This window comes from Rissa tridactyla, chromosome 3, assembly GCF_028500815.1.
Source record: "Rissa tridactyla isolate bRisTri1 chromosome 3, bRisTri1.patW.cur.20221130, whole genome shotgun sequence".
NCBI classification, from domain to species: domain Eukaryota; kingdom Metazoa; phylum Chordata; class Aves; order Charadriiformes; family Laridae; genus Rissa; species Rissa tridactyla.
This window is the reverse complement of record NC_071468.1, coordinates 58681791-58704777: the sequence shown is the minus strand read 5'-3', so window position 1 is coordinate 58704777 and position 22987 is coordinate 58681791. Positions and strand designations below refer to the sequence as shown.

The 22987-nt window shown below is 41.6% G+C and overlaps 1 protein-coding gene across 7 annotated transcripts in view; it reads right to left on the bottom strand.

The window, feature by feature from the left end:
* The window catches only part of TIAM2 (TIAM Rac1 associated GEF 2), a 177202-nt gene that overhangs the window by 27444 nt on the left and 126771 nt on the right, over positions 1–22987 (bottom strand). For 3 of the 7 annotated variants that reach the window (XM_054195006.1, XM_054195005.1, XM_054195007.1), the window contains 2 exons: positions 18550–18609; positions 5172–5275 (listed from right to left, as the gene is read on the bottom strand). In XM_054195006.1, coding sequence (XP_054050981.1) covers positions 5172–5275; positions 18550–18609 — 164 coding nt within the window. Of the gene's footprint in view, positions 1–2516; positions 3007–5171; positions 5276–18549; positions 18610–20128; positions 20259–22987 lie in introns of those variants that run through there. The other 4 variants (XM_054195008.1, XM_054195013.1, XM_054195009.1 and 1 more) reach the window with 4 other exon arrangements.

The following is a 22987-nucleotide window of genomic DNA, read 5'->3' as shown; positions in this document are numbered from 1 at the left end:
CAGTCTCGGCCTCTGCACCCACACCACCTGGGCACCATCTGACATGCAACACAGCTGCTCGACTGAACACACACTTTAGATGGGTTGGAAGAAAAACCTCAACAGTTATCCAAGTTAGGCATGTTTGCACGTTGGCTCCTTGAGCACAAGAAGCGGGACTGTACGCAGGGATACCAAAAACCAGATTTCTTACCATGGTCCCAAACGTGCAGAGTTCATGGAAACATCTACTTGTCACTGCACTTGCAAAAGCCCCTCTCTGGCAAATGGAGGACTGACCACCATTGGCATCACAATAAACAGAATGCACAAGCTTCTAAAGCAGTGGCAGGTTGATTTGACATTACATAGGAAACTCGAGCACCCAAAAGCAGACTTCTGAAATGCACAAGTACGTATTTTTTCTACTTTATTTTTTCCCCTTAGTCTATAAACATGGACATTTCAAGTAAGGCCCATTACACTGATCTGAACCTCATCTCTATAAAAAGCCAAAGCGTTTGATGAAAATGCTCCACCCTTCAGGGGATGCAGATTCGTGTTTGCCAAAGGTGCCACGCGCTCTCCTGACCAGACCTGCCACGAGTTCTTCATTTCCTCACCAGCTGGAGGGAAAGTGAACTTGGTTGTCGAACAGGAGCGGAGAAGGAGTGAGTTGAGCTACTCTGAAGCAGCCCATGCAAGGGAAAGGTGTGCAGGGATTTTTAACCATAATTTCTGTTCATTGCATTAAGAATAGCTAGTTTTCTCCCTCTGCAGTGTGCAGCAAGTTTTATTTATTTTTTTATTAAAAGGCGATGGGGATAGACTTGTCCTCATATACACATACTGATGCATGATCAGTAACCCACTCTGAGAGTAGACTGACTATTTTAAGAGTCAACAGCAAAGCAAAGGCAATCTCTGAAAGTCTCTATACCCAATTTATTCCCAGAATCAATTTTACTTCATTGTTTGAAAGAAATATAGCACCACTTCAAAAGTATTACAAAATCAAACCAGTTGGCCATTCTTTAGAAAGCAAATTCTTGTTAACACTCGAAGTTTCTCATCACACTAACTTCCGTTCCTGCATCTGCAATGTTAATTTTTGAAGATGCCAGCATAAAACCATTCTGCATTCACTGACTATTTTTACCATGATTACAAAGTATCGCACTGGCTATTTTTACTGGATTTCCTAAGTTTCTTAAAGAACTCTAAGATACAGCTGAGAATATAATGAAGTTATGTGATATATTTGCACAGAGTTTACCCTAAGTTTTTTCTTAAGATCTGCAAAATATTTAAAGGGAAAAATACATCTTCCCCCTCTCACACATGCATCTATATTAAGTTCCTTCTTTCCTTCTGTTAAAATTTAGTATGATTTTGGAAATACTTATCTCTGATGATATTCAAAAGATTCAGAGCAACTGAAAGTCAGACGACAGCAGTCTTACAAGAGACCTTAGAATGGTAGTTACTTATATGGTAAAATTTCACCTTTTAGTTATGTTCATCTTTCATAAAAGGCTATTTTTAATATATTGAAAATACAAGGTAAAGATAAGCAAGTTAGTAACAGACTACTAAACTTAATCTTAAAAGAAACCATGGGCTAGACAAAACATTTCTTACCAATACAGTTTGCAATTAGAAATCATGAGTAGCTAAAGGAAAAGTTGCATTTTTTATTCATTCAGCTTCACGCTATTTTGATGTACGGAGAGCTTGATTCTTGGCAACTGTCAACATACCAGGATTTAACTGAGCACAGACAATTAGTTCTCAAAATGATTAAACACAACTAAACCTAATCGCGCTGACAGGCATTCTCAATCCCCAGATTTTCTGAGGTCCTCTATTCTTCTGTCAACAGTACGCCTACATACTCCATAACCCACAATTGCAAGGACGACATGCCACTGCCACATAAACAGTATTTTAACACAGTTTGATAATGTATGGCAGCAGAATGTGTTAAAGTATAACATCTATCCTTGTTAAATAAAACAGAAAATAAAATTAAAGGTATTAAAGGTATAAATGGGACATCCCAGAGAATACAGAGCTGACAAAACTAATCAGCATCCAGAATGGACGGTTCTTGATGTCCATGTGTTTTTAATAATATTTTATAATTTAAGGAACAGCTTCCATCTCTGGAATGAAACAATCCTCTATGGCTCTTCTAATTCACTTGTTAGCTCTCAGATGAAAGACAAACACACAACTATCCTAAATTCATTCATTTCTCGGACTACAAAAAATGAATGAACGAACATGTGGATGAATACATGTTTGAATGTAGCACACATGCAATAAAAGACTTATTCCTTTGGGATTACAAGGCACTTCTGAAATGTCTCACTGTACATTCAGTTAAGATGATGCTTACCCTTAGCTTGGTATGAGATGAAGAAAATAGTGAAAACCAACCAAACAAAAATGCTCCAAACGAGAAAAACAAAATCTAGAAATCACACATGCAACCATTAAATCCGAAGCTTTATGACTGTTTTTCATTTACTTACATGTTATGGGACAAAAATCAACCAAACTTCAAAGGAGTCTGCTCCCTCAGAGCCAAGTAATTGCATCTACAGTTGCTGTCAACTGGGAAGTGAGCATCTCTAGCTGTCTCTCCCCTGAAATATTCCCAAACTGCTTGTTGTTCCAGGCTGTGCTCAGAACCTCTTAGCGCCACCAACGTCTTCTCCACAGAGCTCTGCTTACAGGTCTCCTCTCCCCCATACTTCTGCAACATCGCCTAATGCTGAGGTGTCTGCGCTACTGCTCTCCCACAGGCGTGGGTCAGGTTAGCACACGCAGGAAACAGAAGGCAAAGAGTGGGGGGGGAACCAAACCCAAATCCAGATGCTATGCTTTTTTGAGGCTGCACAATTTCCTCAAAGTAGCTTTTATTAGCAATAGCTATTGTTCATCTGGCGTGCAGAACCAAATCACAGCTATAAAAACAGAAATCATTTTAATTCCTTTTATACCCAATCACAAAAGCACATACAATATACACTACCTAAATTTACTGTGAGGTTTGATTTTATTCTTTTTTTTAATTCTACGTCTATTTGAGAGATCAAGAGGGTCAGACAAAAAGCTCTGACAGTAATAGGTACCCTCTAACAGAAAGACAGCAATCAATTACAAACCATTTGCAGAAATTGTAGAGTTGTCACAGACTCGTTTACAGCTGCGGTTCGAGTCAGACTGCCTCTGATTGCCAAGCCATTTTCCCCCCTTGTACCTACAAAACTAGGACAGCTTCAGATAATTTTTCAAATGACACTAGCAGACCTGCATGCCGACCCAAGAAGCGAACTGCAGTATGGCATGGGCAGTTACTTCAGCAAATTGTGCACGAGCCATTAATGCTGCTAGACGTGACAGATTTGAGGCTGGCGAGAGGGCAGGGAGCAGACCTGCCTGTTTTCCCCTTTGTTTTTTTCTTAGCGTCAATTGTAGCATGTAATTTGGAGCATTAGAGCAAGTTTAGTGCGCTCAGAGCAATGACTAGTGTACATGAATTGTTCTCTGTGTATTTAAATCCTGCTGAACTCTCCCAAATTTTCTGTCATCTGGTGTGTTTGACACAGACGTTCAGGAGTGGCTTTGTTTTTCTGCTAAAGCCCCAGAATCTCCTCCCCTCCAGCAGGATGGGAACTTAGTTGTGTACGTCCACAGAGCGCACGGGGGGCAGCTCATAACCCGGGCGAGCAGGGCACCCCAAGGTGCATACTCAGGGTGAGCAGGGCACCCAGCAGGGCACCCTGGGGAAACCTGGCCACGCACCAGCCTGCCCGTGCAGCCAGCCACTGGGACATCCCATGCCTTGGGGTCACCTCCCACAAAGATCCCGGCCCCTAAAACACTGCAGAAGCCCTCAAACAGGACAGCGGAGAAATCTGCATTACCCCTTCCAAAGGAACTATGTGTCCTAGGGGGAGACAAACCCAGTTTATTCTTATCCGGTTGCAAAGACTTTTGGGACCGTAAGCAATGTGTTACACAGGATATAGATTATCTCTGTGGGAATCCCCTGTGCAGCAGGAGATGGGCTAAAGACCCACAATCACTGGGCTGCTTCTTACTCTCAAGGAAAACTGAATAAAGTTACCTATAATAGACTGAAGTAGACTACAAAGTAATACAAAATGTAAGAGAGGATCAGCTCCTCTGGGTAGGTATGGCTAGGGGCACAATCTCTCTTCTCTGTTCTGGTCTTCCAAGTTTTTACGTTCTGCCTTATCTCTACCAATTTTTCGTACAACCTAGTATGAGACAGTAATATATTCCAGAACCATAAAAATTCTAAGTTCATTTCTGTTATGCAAAAGCATAACGCAAGTGTTATCACAAATTTGCTTGGAGATACAACCAACTCATCAACAGAAATAAGAAAACATTTCTGTTGTCAGAAGGGCAATGCCTAGTAAAATCACAGCCACCAATACAAAACCACTACCCAGGCTAGCAGGTGAGGGGTTCAAAACTATATGCACTTCCACACACAGCTTGGAATTTGACTGACTTTGAGCAAAATGGATGAAAAATCGCTCTTCGAAGATCAATGCATTCGAAAGTGGACACTAATTCTGAGGGTCCCTGCCTCAAAGTCCCGACTGAGAGAAGGTCTGAGCATCCATTACTCCAGCTGAAGTCAAGTAGTAACTGCAGATGCATAAGGGGTCCCCAGATTAGAGAGTGGCCGGGGACTGGCTCTCCAACACTGTACCTCTCCAAGTCTGCAGTCCAGTCTGAAACTACTGACGTTAAGTGAGTGTTGCTATGGTCACTGCAATCTCAAAAACAAGCCCTAGAATTATCAGCCAAAAGAAAACATGAACCAAACTGAATCAGTCAGAAAACTGTGGCAGTTTTACTGTTCTCTGCAGAACTGGGTTCAAGCAACACAGGAAGATGAATTCGACCAGTCTCCGCCTGTTTGCCATTTACCCCCAACACACCGCTTTTGGAGATGCAGCAGCTGTGCCATAGGTGCGGACCTGCCAGGGTGACCTCAAGATAATAAAACGCTAAGCACAGTGAATATGGATAAAATAATTTCCAAATTGGTGCCATACGTTAAATTCTTTCCCACAAAATGCAGAGCGTTAACTACAACGCTGTCTTTTTGTTCATAAGGATTGTTAAGTCAAGCATCTTCTTACCCTGAAAGGTGGATCAGTCTTCTCCCTGTGTGGCACTTGGTCCAGAGTGCCATCAGTACTGCTCCTTTTCAAGCTGGATGTGACATCAGGCACATTACTAAAGTCTGCATTCGAAAGAAAAAAAAGAAGAAAAAAAAAAAAAGAAAATTACAGGGTTATAGGACAGGAAGAGGAAAAGTATTTACCTGCAAATACTTTCAGTGTCTGGTGGAATTACTATGGGGGGAGAGAAGGAATACAAAATTTTTAATCCACCCAACCCCCCAGAAAATAACATAAGAGGTCAAAACAAGGAGCAACTACGCCTGGAAACTCTGCTTTCAAAACAGCAGCTGGACATCTAAGACCGTCTGAAGCAACGCACATATTTGATCTACCAAAATAAACCTAACTCTCTTGCTAAGAGCTTGCTTTTGAAGGCAGCATTATCTATAATCAGCACACTCTGTGCTGAGACAACCAGTGAGGATAATTAAATGCACTCAGTAGCTCTCCTTGGATGAGCACACTATTGTTAGACACAACTTAGTCTTAAATCCCTTAAAGATTTAAGAAGAAAGGAAAATTTTGCCTTGGAACAAACACCACACTTTGTAATATGGACAAAATGCCTTCTTGTTACTAATAGTTTACCAATTTTACTAAGTTTGGAGTCCACGTAATATAGTAGCTGGCACAATACTTATTGACAGACTGTAGCTTTCAATAATTTTCATGTATAAACTCAACATCTATCCAACAATGCTGAACATTCATATAAAAACTAAGTTTTTTCTCTTTACATTTACACCATTGGCTGCTTAAAACCTGCAGACACGTTTTACATGGAAATTCTAATTAAAACTCTTCGAAGTGAAGAAGTTATTTTTGATCTGCAGCATTATCAATGTGAGTAGCTGAAAATCATAAAGCTGCTACCAAAAAATAATGAGGATTTATAGCAACCTCAGATGATAGAATAGTAATAAAATGAAGGTGCTTTTTTTTTTTTTTAATTTGCTGCTTTGTTTCCTAGCCTTTAAGCCTCTAGGGTATAATTCACACCACATTGCCACATTTTCAAACTCTTTCTCAACACCTACAAACGCTGGAGATTTATTTTTAAGTGAAAGCTGAGATTCTCATTTAATCACTGACTCCAGCAACCGAGGTGGTAATTAAAACAAGTATCACTCATCTTGCAGTAAAATTATGAGAGTTATCACTAACGAAATTGTGAAGGACAACAGTATCTCCCCCCCAGCTGTTGCTGTTGCCCTGTCCCTGTGGAGTAGGACCAGCTCCTCAGCGGGAATTGAGAAACGTGGTCTGAGGCAGGAAGGGAAATTGGAATTTTAGGCCCAAAAGAGCACCTTATAGCCCACGAGGAGCCTTTCTGGGAAGAAAACATGGCAGACAGACTCCACAGGAAAGCCAGAGAGAAACATGCAAATAACTCAGCATGATGTTGTCTTGATACTTTATTTTTCCATATATTAAGGTGCCTATGCCAGGCTTAGCACCGAAGCTGACGCTTTCTACTCAGATGCCAAAGACTTGACTAGTCTGACATTTCCTTGTCCTTGCAGAAACAAGGTCCCATCGTGTTTCTCCCCTCAAGTTTTTTTAACTTTTCCTCCTGGAGTCTATTGTGGCTCCTGGTATCTCAGAGCCTACATAACATGCAATATCTCAAGAGTTACTGCTTTTGCAGAAAAAACATTTTACACAACTCTATCAAACAGCCGCCCATTGTCTTCAAGAACTTAACAAGGAGTCTGCCTTGTCTGTTTATCTTATTATGCTTTTACCCCTCTACCCTCCCCTGAGCCTGAATAAGTTTTTCCTTTCCTCGGGACTTTTAAAGTAATTTTGAGTGTCTCTTCTGTATATGGGCAGGCATGAATGACTGTTGACTTTCACCATTGTCAAATCCTGGGTAGAAAAAATTAAGCCAACACGTAAAACTTGAACTGACTTAAATAACATTTTCTCGGGGCTGAGGCAATGCCAAGGATATTATTTCCCATTGTTTCCCAGTTTTGTTCTTTTTAGGTGACTTCTGCATTTTAATGCAATTTGCCTCCATACCTTCAAACAACATGCACCTGAGACAGATGATACAGTGGCATAAAGGATCTAGAGTTTAATCTCAGGTAGCTATTCAATGAGAAAAAAAAATTCTGTCCTTTCCCTGATTTTACAAAATGACCATTAAACATATTTTTTCTCTACAAAACAGGAAGTAAAACTAACCTACGCAAGCAATGAAGAGAAGGCATAAACGTAGGAAGAGGAAAATAAGGTAAAACAATCAGCAGACAACATGAACAGAAGAAATCATGACAACAACACCCAAAGTAGGCAAACAGAATATTATATCACTTTGTCCAGATGATCTATTGTTTCCTCCCTTCACCCTCATCTTTATTTTTCCTTTGTAGTCTACATGACTGTTAGAGGTAGGTCTATATAGTCTTGCCCATTTTTATAGCATATGCTATTAGCAGAATGTGTTGCTAATGGTAGTTAGGGTAAGGAACACTAAATGTTATTTCAAATAGTAAAAACTAAAAAAAGTTACACGGAAAGGATCCAAGGTGAAAAAGGACATCCTACTGCATGTTGTATGCCAAACTAACAGGGGGAGGGAAGGAAGGAAGGAAGGACGTATGGTGTGTTGATCAGTTTAGCATCCATATCCTGTCTCCCTTTCCTTCTTTTACTGTGGAAGCAGACTTCCTTTGGATCTGCTCCTACAAACCATCAGACTATTCCCAAAGAGAATAGAAGCATCAACATCAGCTGTATAGCTAAAAAAAAAAATAAAAATCAAAGGGCAAAGAAAATGAGTACTACTTTAGAGAATGGGTAATTTCAAATGCAGAGTGTAAGGACATAAACACAGCAGCAAGTTTAATATTGAAATTCCCTCTACTTCTAGTACTAAATGGAAGGGGAGCAACAAGCCAAACCATACAAACTGTATTTTTTTTAAACACTCAAATTTGGATTTAGCTCTGCAATGGGATTCATATCAATAAAGATGCTCAAAAGTAGTAATGTAAAACTCCTAACAGGCTGCGTAACTACTAACCTTTCAGGCAAAACCAGCAATAGAACTGTAGAGAGTATGCACAGAATTAAGAGAAATATTCCAGCTGTGTGAGTATGAAATCATTCCAGTATATAACATTCTGGATCTTTGCTGGGAATGAGCACAGAAAAGCATGCAAGGAGATATACAATTCCTAAAAATCATCCAAATGCGAGGTCAAATCAGCATTTCCCAGAAATTTATTTTTTAATTAATATTATTATTTTTAAAAAGCTATCTCTAGTGTTATTTACCTTAATACATTACATTACTGACTAGTTAAAGAAAACACAGACTACTTTGCTGTAAACGTTGCTTGAGAGGCTTTCCAGCATAGTAATGGTGAGTATACCGTGACCAGGTCTGCCTATACAGCTCCATTACAGTAGTACCTTTGATTTTTTCTATTGACATACTTGTGATAAACCAGTCTGGAAGAAAAAAAGGGACTGGTAATATTGGGTTGAACAAAACTCAGTTTAAATCTTTTAACATAATTTTTCTCTACTGATCTGATATCAGGAAAAATTTCTACACCGAAAGGGTTATCAAGCATTAGAACAGGCTACCCAGGGAAGAGGTGGAATCGTCATCCTTGGAGGTATTTAAAAGACGGGCAGACATAATGCTTAGACATATAGTTTAGTGATGGGTTTTGTCAGTATTAGGTTGATATTTGGACTCGATCTGAAACGTCCCTTTCAACCTATTCTATTCCTCTTTTTCCTGTTTACACACACACACTCATGCGTGGTGAGTTGAAATGTGCATCGCTTCCATCTGGGAAGGACAGGAATCTCTTAAGCAGACAGCTTCTTCTGATCTAGCAAACACCAGTGTCTCCAGACACTAAAATACAAAGCAGTGTGGTGGGTTGACCCTGGCTGGACACCAGGTGCCCACCAAAGCCTCTCTATCACTCCCCCTCCTCAGCTGGACAGGGAAGAGAAAATATAACAAGAGGCTCGTGGCTTGAGATAAGGAGAGGGAGAGATCACTCACCAATTACCATCATGGGCAAAACAGACTCGACTTGGGGAAATTAGTTGAATTTATTAGCAAGCAAAATCAGAGTAGGAAAATGAGAAATAAAACAATCTTAAAAACACCTTCTCCCCACCCCTCTCTTCTTCCCAGGCTCAACTTCACTCCTGATTTCCTCTACCTCCTTTCCCCAAGCGGTGCGGGGGGATAGGGAGCAGGTGTTGTGGTCACTTCATCACGTTTCTGCCACTCTTTCCTCCTCAGAGGGAGGATTCCTCACGCTCTTCCCCTGCTCCAGTGTGGGGTCCTTCCCACTGGAGACAGTCCTCCATGAACTTCTCCAACGTGAGTTCCTCCCACAGGCTGCAGTTCTTCACAAACTGCTCCAGCGTGGTCCCTTCCACAGGGTGCAGTCCTTCAGGAACAGACTGCTCCAGCGTGGGTCCCCCGCAGGGTCACAAGTCCTGCCAGCAAACCTGCTCCAACATGGGCTCCTCTCTCTCCATGGGGCCACAGGTCCTTCCAGGAGCCTGCTCCAAGGCAGACTTCCCACAGAATCCCAGCCTCCTTTGGGCATTCACCTGCTCTGTTGTGGTGTCCTCCATGGGCTGCAGGTGGATATCTGCTCCACCATTAGCTTCCACAGGCTGCAGGGGGACAGTCAGCGTCACCATGGTCTTCATGGGCTGCAAGGGAATCTCTGCTCCAGCGCCTGGAGCACCTCCTCCTCCTCCTTCTTCACTGACCTTGGTGTCTGCAGAGCTGTTTCTCTTACATATTCTCATCCCTCTCTCTGGCTGCAACTGTGCAGGTGTCTTCCCCGCTTCTGACATATGTTATCCCAGAGGGGCTACCACCATCACTGATTGGGCTCAGCCTTGGCCAGCGGTGGGTCCATCTTGGAGCCGGCTAACACTGAGGAAACTTTTAGCAGCTTCTCACAGAACCCACCCCTGTAGCCCCCCTGCTACCGAAACCTTGCCGCACAAAACCCAATACAGTCAGTTTGTTGCAAAAATGAAGAGTAGCAACTTCAGATAAATGTAAAATTCTCAGAAAAGCACAGGGGAAAAATGCCATTATGTGAAAAGCTTAACTACATCATATGAAATGCATACCTTTTTTTTTTTTTTTGCTTGGTTTCTAACAATGTACTAGCAATGTAACCTCATACTAAGAACTTGCTCAGCACCTTCAGCTACCAACAGCATCACCGAAGAAGAATGCCATTACTCCTGCAATGCTGTGTCTTGCTGGCAGGCAGATACATGACTCAAAATCATTCAAGAGAAATTACAACATAACCACTAAAAACTGAAAGGAAGCATGCTTCCTAAGTCATGCTCCTCACCATTCAATTGGAAGTAGGCACAGAGCACACAGATGGGACAGTCGGTGAAAGAAACAAACACATACAGCATATCCAAGAGCTCTGTACGCCTACAGGAATGTCTCTTCCCACGTCGCTGCGGTGATACACATACAAGTGGTCAATATGGAAGTTATTCACGTGTTTGTGAGCGGTGAGGTACAAGGGAAACACATCCTCTAGCAGATGTGTGAGACAATAATAATCTGTGCTACAATCCCAGCCAAGAAACCAAAGGAAATCAACTGGAAAGCATCAACATCAACCATCCGGCAATTCATTTACCATAAAGAAGCCATCAACAAACGCAAATGTCACTTATCTCTCTTTTTTCTGTTTAATTAACAAAGAAGCCTTAATTACTTGCTAGTCAGCGCTGCTCTTACTACTTTAGCCACTCACTGCAAAGGCAAAATTACCATGAGAAAAAAGTAGGAACTGAGGATCCTGTTTCTTTTACAAGTCTTTTTCTCATAATACTTCAGAACTACTTCAGTTTTAGATTTTTCTCACCAATTTCAAAAAATGACAAATAATCATCACAAGCACGTCAAGTGTTATCAAATGTCAAGCACTATGTAGGTGGTGTAACCGCCCCCTTTTTTTCAAACTACAGCAAGAGGGTGTGTTTCCACTTGCCACTCTACTGAAAACGATAAATTGAACAAAAAATTCCTTCTAGCTCTACACGAGAAGACAACACAGCAAAATTAAATATACTCAGTCTCTGACTCCAAGACAAACTAAGGCCACTGCAGGGCATCATTTTCGGATCTAGCAGGAGCAGCAGCTCTGTGCAACACTTGATAACTATGCTCAGCAAGTAAAGAAGCACTATGACAGGCACAGGCAGTCCTGCCCATGGTAAGAATATAGTGACTACACCAACATGGAAAATCTGTCTTCCGTTCTACATCATTTCCAAGATTGCAAGAACGGTTTGCTTTGTATCAGAATGAAGCCATGTCCTTTTACATTACACTATTTTATTTTTGCCAAAATGCTGAGAAAGAGACACCACAGAGCAAAACAAAGTAGCTTGAGAGTAGGATATTCATCCGTGATGTAGGAGAGAGTCTCCTGCTCTGTCAGACTCAGGCGAGGAAGCTGAACCTGGGTCTGTCTCGGCTAAGGTAAGATGCTAGATTAACAGCTAGTAGCTGCAAGTCTTCCCTGGTATTCCCAACTCCACTTGATCCACTTAGCACATCACCAAGCAATCACTACAGCAAATAGATTCAGACTCCAAAGCTCATGGTAAAGCTAGTCCCACAGGACGCAACTGACGCAGGCTGAAATCTGTCTGTCCTCGACAGGGAGGAGGCAGGACAGCAACTAATGACTTGAAAATGACCACGTCTGAGGTGGCTGCAAACCACGTTGCACTCATGCAACTTAGCAGAGGATTACATTTTCTGTAGCTCTCAACATTTAAAACCTGGCATATGAAATTGAAACTCAAGAGCAAGGATTTTAATAAATGATTCAACTGATGATGGGGAAAAGAGGATGATGGTGAATAACTATGGCTATAGCTATGTTTAAAGAAGGAATGAGAATACTGGGGAAATCTAATGTAGGAAACTACAGATCTGTGACTGATTTTGTAACCTAAGGCTTTCACAATCAATTCATAGAAATAAAAATCAAAAATGTGGATATAAATGGAAAATTATATACATACACTAAGGGTAAACACACTGTGTCAAACTAACATCTGCCTGACATCTGCCTTGGATAAAACGTCTTTTCAAAGGCAAAGAACAAATCCAACCTTCTGGAAACTTGGTTGTAAATAATAAAAAAAATAATAAAAAAACGAAAAAAGAAACCTTTATAATATCCCAAGGGAAATTATTAGCTAAAATTGAAAGGATAGGAATTAAAACAAGCCAGAACTAGCTATCAGGTAAGATAACAATAGATTGGTCTGAATGAATTTCCAGGACTGGGATAGGCTAATGGTAGATTTTGTCCAAGATGGGTTTGGGGACCAATTTTACTTGATATTTTCACTATTTTTCTCAGCAAAGAAAGTACAATAGGAAATACCCTGATTAAATAACTCTAATCATTCAAAGTTAATACACAGCATTAATTAAGAGCATGACTGGAGATACATAAAGGAGATGCAGGATGACCTTGAAGATGGAGCTGCAGTCCCAGAATGAAATCACATAGAACCAAGTTCCAGGAAACAGTAAGAACAATTCCTTCTAGAAGCTGTGGCTCATCAGTTGGAAGCATGAAAGGACGAAAAGTGTGGAATTGTGGAGAAGGGGTTAACACGCAGTTGTGAGCTAGAGCTACTTAAGCAATAGTCAAGACCAGCAGATACTGATCAGTTATAACACTGGCCAGGAATGTGTCTATGCTGGCAAGTAGAAGACTGGCTTTCGACCACCACATGAATGAATTCCTGGAACAGGCTTACCTGTGAGCAAAGAATGCAAACAGTCTATTTTGGAATATTTAGCATATTCCAAACATGCAATATGATAAACCTATCAATAGGGTTGTTGAAAGCCTCGACTAGCAGAGGACTGGACTCACCGTGTCTGGAAATTCCTTCCCATCCTAGGTTCCTCTGTCACCAACGTAACACAAATATTACATAGATGCCTAAATAGAGCTGTACAGGCAAATAGATGGCTAGAGGCCTCTGTCTGTTTTGTAGAGCACAAAAAATACTTTAAGTTTCATTAGTGCTGGTGTGTGAAGTTCCTGGCAAAGAGTGTCTATGACTAAGAGAACACTTATATCACAAGTGCACATTGGTGAAGAAGCCCCAACAGTTTTCCAACACTCTAGTCACTTGCTGATTCCAGCTCAGATGTTCATTAACAACTCCAGTGGTCACGCTGCTACAAACTGATAGTTGTCTTGTTTGTAGTTCTCTGGCACTTGAAAGGGAAATGGGGCTCTCAGTTCCTGTCTTCTCTGCTGCAGTTTTTAATCTGCAGTAGTTAGACACTTCAGATATGGACACACACCCCCTCACTGAGCTTCAGTTATGAAGCACTTGGTCTAGTCTGTAAAAGACAGATACCCCGATCTCAGATCAGAGCAATTGACAGCATTTTTAAACACTGGTATTGTCCAGTGATTTCAGATAGATGTTGCAAAGCAGCAGTAAAGTGGGCATCAACTTATTTCTGAAAATACTAATATGAATTTTAGCTTGAAAAAAATAGGATCCAAAATTATAAGGAATTACAGGAGGTCCAGTCTACCTAGTAGGAAAGAACATATTCAATATTTTCCCTAATTCCCAAGTGTTTTAGAAACTGCCAATAAAACACAACATGGCCAATCTTCAGCATGTACAATATTCTCCCTCTCCCCATTACAGAGAGTTTCCATAACACGGTGCATGGTTTAGATGGAAATGAGATATTACATTATCTCATTTAAGCCAGGTGTATGGAAAGCTGCATTTTTCATTGTTGTGTGAATTCTCCAGACTGATCAGTTAATTATGATAAGCTTGCAGTTCCCATATTCTTCTAGCCAATGTTACTATCAAGAGAAAAGCAAGCTTCCAAGAGAAGATAAAAAATATTTCCAAAATCCCTGTTGCAAATAATACTGAAGTCTGAGCCAACTCTCAGAAAGGCACAAAGCCTTGGTGGTCTTAATGCCTTCAGACTCACTGAAAAACAGGGAGTGGTAGGTGAAGCATTCCAGCATTGCCTGGAGAAGTATCAGTGCGGTGAACTCTAAAAATGCTCCCTTGGAGACCAGTGCTCGTAACTTCAGTTAAACGGTTCAGCCTGGCAGGTAGCACGCATGTGCTTATTTCTTTTGGTTCAATACAACTCAATATATTTCAGGTTTTCAACAGTATATTTACTTTTTTGTAATGAAGTTAAAAAATAGGTATGTAAGTATTTCCTTCTGCCTCCTTTTCCTTTCTGAAAGACTTCAAGAAATAGCTTTCAAAAAGTAACAGTTGATCCAAAGGAATTTATTGAATGGCTTTCAAGAGACATTCTCACAACCTCTGTTAAAGATGGCATCCAAGTTTCACCAAAGAGATATGAAAGGTTCTGGGTTCACTAGTTCAGTTATTCATAACTCTTATGTCTTGCTTATGCGAGGATCAGGCCTTTCAGTTCTCTGGCTCATGTTATCCCCTGGGATCAGCATGGAAGGGGCACCCAGCAGCTAGCATCCAGGAGAGGGCCCGTGCAATCTCTGCAGCCCTTTCAAGTTCTGTCTGGGTTGCAAAGAACACATTAACTGTGGTCAGGAAGGAGAAAAGCAAGAGAGTTTTGGGAGGAGAAGACAAACTCCCATGAAAGATTCATTAACTGTGCCACAACAGCCATTTGTACTGGAGAACTTACTTGTAAAAGTGAGGAGGGTCTAGAAGACAAGGTGTGGGGATAAAGCTAGGTAGATTTAGCAAAGCTGCGATACAAGAGGACACTGGAGGTGCTCCTGGGTTTCTGTCATGAAGCCCCAGGTCTGGAAACATCAGGAGATGTTTGGAGGCATACAGTTCTTTAAGGCCTCCACGGAAAAGCAGGTCTTTTCCTCTGAACCCTCTTCAGACAGAGAAGGATGATTATAAATTCAGTGATAAGTCAGTTGAAAAAAATTCAGAGCACATAACACAAGGATGGTCAATCTCAAGTGACATGTGGAGAGCTAATTTTCACCTAGGGAAAGTGCACTGAAAGGTCCTACTTTACCTCAAGCTGTTGATCTGTTTCCTCTGCATGTCACAGCAGCAAATAAATAAACATAAATAAATAAATTTTTCGCACTCTTATGTCCTACCAGTACAAGCCTCAACAGATGAAAAATGGCTGCCACAGACTGAGTTTATTCACGAGGAGTTTTTACAGCTACATTTGATTTCTAGACCAAAAAGTTGTCCCCAGGTAGCGTCTGCACTAAGGAAACAGACCTAAGAGAAGGCAGGTAGGCTGCAGCCACAGGTGAGAAATATCCATCGAAACACGTCATATCCTCCACCACTTCAAGCTGAAAGCCAAAGCAATTTGATTCACCTTTCACCTTCCTTGGGGTTCTCTCTGAATCTGGGCAAACAACTGAGGTACCACAGACCCAAAGAGCAGATTCTTATTAATCTCCAGTGAATTTTTCCAAAATTATGGGAGTGCTCATGTTAGCTCAATGCAGTAATTTTAAATGGAATTTATGTAAGTTTTAAACTATTGCACGGTGCCAGTTCAGTTGTTTCCCCACAGCTTGTACGCGCAGGCATTACTATTTAAGCATTCACACTCCAATGCTGAAGTAAATTCAAAACAATTCGCAGGCAGTAACTGTGGTTATTAACGGGACATTGATTTACAGCTTTCATGTTGCTTAAACCAACAGTTATTAGAAGATAGTGAAATACTAAATTTATTACCGATTCAAAACCCCCTTCCTCTTTTTGCCTAGGAAATTTTCAAGCTCTTCTGAAAGCCTCTGACCTAACTTTGGATACCAACTAGCTCAAATTCTCATTGCTAAATTAACACAACCTAAATCTACTAATACAAGTAACTTCGGATTCTAGAAAACTAAAGTTAAGCATATTAGAGACACACAAATAAAATGCACTGGATTTTAATAATTCAGAATTTTTTTAATCTCTGCAAGATATTTTGGCTTTTATCACTTGTTGTTTTCCTAGACATTTTGTAACCTTCCTGTAACCATGGAAGGTACATTCTCAGCTTAGCTTCAAGGCTGTAACAACTAACTCTTTGGCATAGCTAGAAACTTCATTCAGGAATTCATTCAAGATGTTAAATCTGTAAAGAAAATTAGCATACAGCTGTCATAACATCAGTCTTCCTAGACAGGGTTCTTAAACACAAAATTAATAGATGTCTGCCACTGACAAGACTAATTGTTACCAAACAAGACACGCAATTACAGGCCAGACAAGAAGGTTCTTCCCTTCATGGCCCCTCTCATCCATATGTTTTGGCTTCAGGGAGCAAACTAGGGAACATCAGAAGGTGCTCTACATGCTTCCTGAAGGACAATGCAACCAGGCTGCTTCTTTTTGCAGATCTGATACTGCCTAGACAAAGAGAAACTCATATTTCTGGCCAGGGCCTGAAATGCTCAAGCAGGACAAGTCTCTCTCCTTTGTCCTCATCCTTCAGTGAGGAAAGTGACGCTTCTCTTCTTTAAACACTCAACATTTTCATGTTGAGAAAAAGCCAGGGTGTTCATGAAAATATTCTTGTATCGTACAGCTTGCTTAAGACATGTTGGGCCGCATGCTGAACAGTGGCTTAGCTCCAGCCAGCCACCTACTTCTACAAGTGTGACTTTCTGTAGGCTGCTTTATGCTCTCTTTTCTTTTCTTTTTTCTAAATATCTGCAGAAACGTTCTGCTGGAAGCTGGAGCATAGTCCTTTAGATCCCTTGGGAGTTCCTTTGTCAGTTCACCGTTCATCGTGAAGCAAAGTAATTTGACTCATTTGCTAATTTAGTAATCAATAGGAGATACAAATTAGCAACACAATAGGAAATAGCTGCCTGCGCTTCTGCAGCAATGCCTGATTAGCCCCTGCACGCCAATGGTATGTTTTTATAGGGTAATTAAACTTTCTAAACTTTCTCTGTCCATGTATCTGCCAGTCAGACAACTGTTCAGGCTTTTCAGTTTTAAGCTTAACACTTCACACTGGCTTCTCAAATTGCTACCTAAATACTTTCATTTCTTAAGTGCACAACAAATGCCTTCTCAGATACATTCTCACTGGAGGCCAGTGTTAACCATAGCTAGTGCGTCACCCTTCTATTCCAGTTCAACAACTGGAGATGTGTGGCTGTGGTACGGAGCAGAAAACACACCGCAGAGCCCACGTTGGGTGGCCACTGTCCTCCGCAAGTGTCAGCAAAGGCTGCAGCCCACTGCTGCCCTTGGGTCTTCCAAGCCCGGTCTGCTGGACATGCAGGGGTGCTGTCAGTAGCTCCTCTCCTGGTTTCTGCTGCTACTGCAGGATTGCTTACGTAGGACGGCTTTGGCCGTTCTCAAAGGTCACTTGCACTGAGGAGAGTTAGAAAGCCAATGGAGCTGACCCTGCCCAGGTATCAATTGTACCACCTTAGTGATTCATTTTCTCCTCCATCTCAGATTTATAGGCACAGAAGTAATGAAAACAGAAAGGAAAAGGCGGGGCGGGGGGGGGTGGGAGGGAGAAGTTACTTAATAGTTTAGTAAGAATTTGTGGATAGCTTAGACAGTTTGGTTTTATAATTACTCAACCTACCTTACCTCTGTGAAACACAGAGCATCTCCTGTTTGATGTGTTTTAAGTTATGCCTAAGGCACTGGCCTATATGTCGATGTCTCTAACTTTGTCATCATTAATAAATCTCCTTCCTGTCCATATTGTCACTTTACGGAATTCAGTAGGACAGGCAATGCCTACATATTGTCACTGAGCCAGAAGGTGCAGCTCCCACAGGGTTTAATGGAGTTTACACCAGGAAAAAACTATTTGGCCCACTGACTTCACAGGGATTAAATCATCACATCACTTAGCAAAGCAGAACAGAATGCTCTTTCAGTAGAAAAGCACAATGAAGAGCATTTAAGGCTGTCCCATTTTATAGCATAAACAATCTCTTAATTTGCAACATACGCATCTAGCAGGAAGCTAACAGGACAGTTTGTCAAGTGCCAGCAAGAGCTCATTAAACCACCACTCTTGGGAAACACTCCGTATTGCAAAACATGCAGTAGGCAACGAGTGCTCCGATGGATCCAGCTTCTGAAGAGGCAAACGCTTTCTTTGAATTAACCTCTACACTGCTACGGTCCCAGGTATTGTCACAGGCCAGACCTAGTCTTTTCCCAGTGATTCACAGGAGCACAGGACAAAGACACTTGTGTTAATGGCACAAACGGCTGGAGTGAGAGCCAACCTACCACGGTTGTCCAAGATTACTGTAAACACACACCTCACCTCTGAGCTTGCTTTGATGAGCAGCCACTGCATGTCTCATCACATCTACGTGGTTTCCTGCTGAAGTAAATTGGGTAATAAGTGAAAAAAAAGAAAACCCAGCAGAGTTATCGATCTTCAGGCAGATAAGCAGTCACGCTGCATAGACAACTACACGTCGACGTTAAAAAGTGGCACTGCTTTTCTAGCGCACTGCCTCACACCACACAGAACTGCCAGATATCTGGTATTAGGTCCACCAGGCAAGAGGGAGCCATGTGTGCAGAGCTGCACAACGAACGCAGATCAGGGCCTAACTCTAACAGGACTGTGGGTGTCCTCAGGACTTGGGAAGCTAAGATGCAATGTTCACCTCTTTTGAGCTTAAAAGAGTTTCCTGTGAAAGAATAAAAATAAATTTCTTTCATTCCTCACACACGCAGTGCAATGAAGGCCATGCCCTACAGCACGATGAAGAGAATTTAAACGTCGAAACAGCTGCTAGGCAAACAAACAGGACCTGATTTGGGAAGAACTAAAAGTAGAAGTTATTTTAGAAATGTTTTTCATTTAAGTTTTACTTTTACTTTTGTTTACAAATGCTTTGAATGTAACGTTAAAAGACGCTTATGAAATGCTTTAAAAATGATGGGCAAACAGTGACGAGCAGTCCGAGCCAGTGCTCCTGGCACGGCCCCCAGCTGCTGGAGGTCACAAGGCCACCACATCCTCCTGACTTTATCTCTTTTCTTAAGCGAGACACACAGGGCTTTCTGGTATTCAGGCTGGGCTGGGGCTGGAAGAGGATGCAGGGAGTGCTACCTGGAGAGGTGTGCGCAGCGACGTTGCGTACAGCCAGCTGGCTGCAAGGCCAACCTCTGCCTCCCTTTTCCTCCCTCAACTTGGTGGTATCTGGTGAAGCTGAACGGAGCAAAGTTTTTTGGAGAAGCTGTGAGTTGCAATTACACTTTACAGAGGCATCTAAACCATCTAGCGAAGTGTACTTGAGACGGAAAGTACTTTACAATTGAATCCAAACCAATTATTACGACCACATTTTTAGAAAGAATTTAGTCACATCAGAATTAAACTTGTGGCTGACTGATGTGCTCGGCTTCTGTGTACGCTTACCAAGATTAAAATCAGAAGCAGCTCATGTCTTGGGAAACAGAAGAGCCACTTCCCATGTGAAGGTTCAAACCACTGATCCTCCTCCTGAAACAGTTACGTTTTGCAAAAATATCTCAATGTTTAGCAGATCAGGAGCTGAAGTGTCATTGCTCCTCTCCAGCACACATCCCAGCTACTTGTCAAACAGCACGAAGCCTGACCCTCTCTCTCTGATTCCAGCCATGCTTTATACATGAAATTGCTTTATCAGGAGTGACTCAAACCAGCATGTCCCAGACTACGCTGCTGCCCGGGGATCAGCGCAAGAGGTGGGAAAGCAGAGGGCAAAACCCATGCTCCAAGATGGCTAGAGAAGTGCTCTGCAGGAAGGCTGGCTGAAAGAGAGCTTGCTGCCTCTCACAGTAACTCTCCTTGCAGCCAGCCCTCCAGGGGCACCTGCCTGCTCCCCACTCCTCCTCCTCCTGCTTACCTGGCTCTGGCCCTTCTCAGACCTCTGCACCCGCCGGTTCAACTCACTGAGTTTGCAGGGGGGAGGAAAAAAGACAGTTTTCTCCTTAATTAGCTTCATCAAGGGCTCCAGCAAGTGCTGCTGCCAGCACAGGGGCGGGACAAATGCTATGGGGCTGGAAGGGAGGGTTAAGGCAGTGCAGGGGAGGAGGAGGAGGAGGAGCAAGCCTCCCCCTTGTCAGCAGCACCCAAGCCTTCTTCACTGCTCCTGGGACCACACCTCTAGAAAGACGGGCCAGACAGGAACCCAGACTCCGCACAGACGGTGAGCGCCATACCCCAAAGATGAGGAGTACACAATGGGGAGCAAAGGAACAGCACATGCATCTTTATTTTTTTTCATTTTCCATTTTTTTAATGGTTTCTTTCCCACTTAGCTCTCTAACCCTCCCAGATGAAAGTGTTCCTTCATGGAAACTTGCTAAAGCATATCTAAACTGCCATCCTCCACTTTTTCCTTTTCCCTTCTTTTAGTCAGAGAGATCTGTTTACAAATTAGGGTTGATTTCAACAGCAACAGCTAACCAGAAATGACATTTTTTTTGGCAAAACCCCACTTGCTGGGGGGAAAAAAAAAGATTGCCCAACTCTGACAGCAACTCACATACTGCAACGGGTTTTCACACCTACTAATGCCTTCTACCTCCTGCCTCAGCACTCTATAGATATACCATTAACCCACACAGCGTTGCCCTAAATATACAGTTTTCAATTATTGTGCCTTCTCTGTTGTTTATTCCTCAAATATCAGTGCCATCTTAAAATGAGGCATTTTTTTCCTCCACAGTTGTAAGAATTCCAGTCCAGTTCCCTCATTTTTTAATTCTACACAAACGCTTGTTTAATTTCCTTAGCACTGGAGCTTGGAGCAAATTTAGTTGGTCTGCTATTTGCTTTTCCACATTTACGAGTGCATTTTTTAAAAGTATTTCATCTCATTTCTTTTCCAGGATAAGCTTATTACTAGCCAAGTGGCTAAGCAGCAAGCACATAGCGTTGCCACGTGGGAGATCAAATGATATGACCACAGCAGGTCCAAAATACAGCTACGAAGGTCTAGCAACCTCTTGGAGAAAATGAATCACTGTCACAGAAAATTCCCTGGGAACGATTTTTAGGAGTGGCAGAGTTAGCGGCTTTGGAGAAAGTCAATCACTTCCCTTCTGAACAGAAAAAGGCTGCCAAAGTTTGCCACGAGGTATAATTGGGTATCCTCAACACTGCAGAATACACAGGAAAAGGCATTCATCAGAGTTACGCTAAGCAGCTACAAAACTGTAAACAAATGTGGACAAACTATTACCCCCCAAGTAATACGAAGCCAGTGATTTAAAAGTAAATTCTGTTTTGCTCTCGCCTGGTGGTTGTCACCAGGCAGGGTATTACAGCGTGACTCAGTGTGTTTTCCGAGCACTTTGTTATTAACTCATTAATCCTCACAGTACTCTAGAAAGATAAATAGAGTAAGCTAATTTTTTTTAAAAAGGGAGGCAACAGGAGAAACATTAAGGTTTTTAACTGCAGGTATGTACCTTGAGCCAAATTGTGCTTGATTTTTTGAAGGAGTCCCCCTCCGCTGGCACTAACTGACTTTCAAAGGCACTGCCTTGGAAGAACAGGCTCATCATGGGCAAGAAAATGTCAGAAATTATTTTTGAAAACTGTAGTCTTAAGAGTGACTCACTCAACTCTACCAAAGGAGACAGAACAGTATTGAACACTGGATGTGAATTTAAGAATCTCTGGCCTCCCAAATCCCTGCTTGGAACATTAAATACCCCCTCTTCTTATCTAAAATCTTATTCAGTTCTTGAGTGAGTAACAGGACATAGAACAGTTAAACCCTTTATGATTATCTATTAATTCAAAGTAATGCCGTTTTCTTCTGTTTCCATTTGAACTCGATCAGATACTAAGCACTGAATTCAATAAACATGAAAGTACTTTCCCCGAAGCTTAATTTAGAACTATTTGTTCCCTTTCAGAATAAAATAAATCTTCCTTAGCTGCTTTTAAGCAGAAAAGCAAATATACTATGTCCCTTTATCCACTAGTGCTTAGAATATAATACATACTCCAGTAATTTCCTATTATAATGGAATATTTGCACAGGTTGCAAATTTATCCCAATGGAATGAGGAATCTAGTGAATGGACACATACATTTATTATACGGAATACTCCAGGTAATGCTGGCCTATGATATCAAGCCAACAAGCTGAATGATAGGCCTGGTATAATTATGTAATTAATTAGCTCTATCATAATTTTTGTTTTATGACACTAACTTTTATGTGCCACTAGTCAATTTAATGGCATTTTAAATTGAAATAAGGCCCCTGAGAGAGATGCTACTTACTGTATCACAAATCTTGGATTCAGATTTCTTTTAATTTCAAAAGATGACCTAATAAAATTGCTTTATAATTGAATCCCTTCTAACAACTTCTCCTGTGCGATTCTTTTTCTTCTCCCATTTTTAATTACGAAAAAAATTCCAATCAGAAAACACTTGCCACCGTAATTACATACAAAAACCAGCGGTCCCTTTTTGTCCCTCTTGCTGCTTTCCTGGCACAGCAGTGCGCCCTGGCTCGCTTTCCTGCGGAACTTTACTAGCATCCCCCAGAGGTGCAGTGAGGAAACTGCATCTTGTACACTCCAGAAACTAGAGTTAAATTTGCTTCTGTCTTCTTTGAAATACAGTCAAGGCGTGGGAAGGAAGTGGAGCAAATCCCCACGTACTTTCTATTTCAGACAGGTATTTACAAGTATTCTGGTATCACGAGATGTATTTCTCATGTGAAGTAAGATCGACTAAA